Source organism: Seriola lalandi, unplaced genomic scaffold (assembly GCF_002814215.2).
Source record: "Seriola lalandi dorsalis isolate HSWRI2012SDOR001 ecotype SW California unplaced genomic scaffold, Sedor1 jcf7180001964884, whole genome shotgun sequence".
Classification (NCBI taxonomy): Eukaryota; Metazoa; Chordata; class Actinopteri; order Carangiformes; family Carangidae; genus Seriola; species Seriola lalandi.
The window spans coordinates 1-1,055 of NW_019435552.1; the positions used below are offsets into that span (position 1 = coordinate 1).

General features: G+C 50.6%; 1 protein-coding gene across 1 annotated transcript; it reads left to right on the plus strand.

Annotated features, from left to right (window-relative positions):
* Window positions 1-6: 6 nt before the first annotated feature.
* On the plus strand, window positions 7-1,012 carry LOC111649645 (midasin-like; the record flags this gene model as incomplete). Its single annotated transcript, XM_023399377.2, has 3 exons — window positions 7-227; window positions 338-461; window positions 848-1,012. Coding segments are annotated over exons 1-3 (483 nt in total), but the record flags the coding sequence as incomplete, so codon positions are not given.
* Window positions 1,013-1,055: the final 43 nt, after the last annotated feature.

Consider the following 1,055-nt stretch of genomic DNA (forward strand, 5'->3'; position numbering starts at 1 on the left):
TTGGTGTCGAGTGTGGAGCAGCAGCAGCGTCAGATGAACGCCAGAGGTCTCCTGGAGAGCTGCTCCATGTCTGAGGGTGAGGATCCAGCAGATGGAGTCCACCTGGCCAGACAGGAGCTGCAGCAGCTCAGCCGCAGGGCCCAGCTCTGGCCCCTGATGGAAGAACTGGCTGTGCTCAACCAGCTGCGACTCAGCACTGACCTGCTTCACTTGGCTCTGTCTCCTGGGTAAAAGTCTTCTTTTTTCTTTTTTAAACCCCTTAACAAAACAAAAACATTTGTGAGGACTGATATGGAACCAGTCGACTGTTAAATGAACTCTTCCTGTTGACCTGCAGTGATCAGGAGGCGGAGGACAGCTTGCGTCGGGAACTCTCCAGGCATCTTCGTTACTGCCTCCAGTCCACGCCGATGAACGTCAGTCAGCTCCAGGCTCTCTGGTTCCTGCTCAGCAGCGACAGGGTCAGTGGAATAAGGAATTTCTTTGCAAAAGCAGAAAATTAATTAGGGCTAGGGCTAGTGATTTGCCCTTAGAGGCAAGTTTGCTACCAAGTTTGCTACCAAACACGGCCTTCAGCGCTCTGTTTCCCGCCTCCACCTGGACCAGCGCTGAATCTGGAAGAGTCGAGAACGGCATAGTTTTAGGATCCAAAGTGCTGGATAATTCTGCAGTAATTCCCGTCTTTCCGAGAAAATATACTGTCACTGCGCATGAACATCTTGTTTTGAGTATAAATTAACAACTCTGACAATTAATGAACTATCAGATAAAATACACAAAAAATAAGAAAATATCATTCACGGCTGCAAACTTAAGCAGTTACGCTGATGATCCTTCTCCCCTGCAGCCGGCTGAGGAGCTGCAGTTTGTATGGTGCGAGCTGCTGTCAGAGGCTCTGAGTGCTTTGTGGACCAGCTGTGTGACCTCGGACCCAGACCGCTGGCTGAAATGGGACCCGATGAATCCTGAGACCCAGCCGGGTCCAAAGCTGCCCCACGGAGCAGATAATATGGTACTGGCCGTTTACCATCTGCCGTAGATGTCACGGTTTTAGC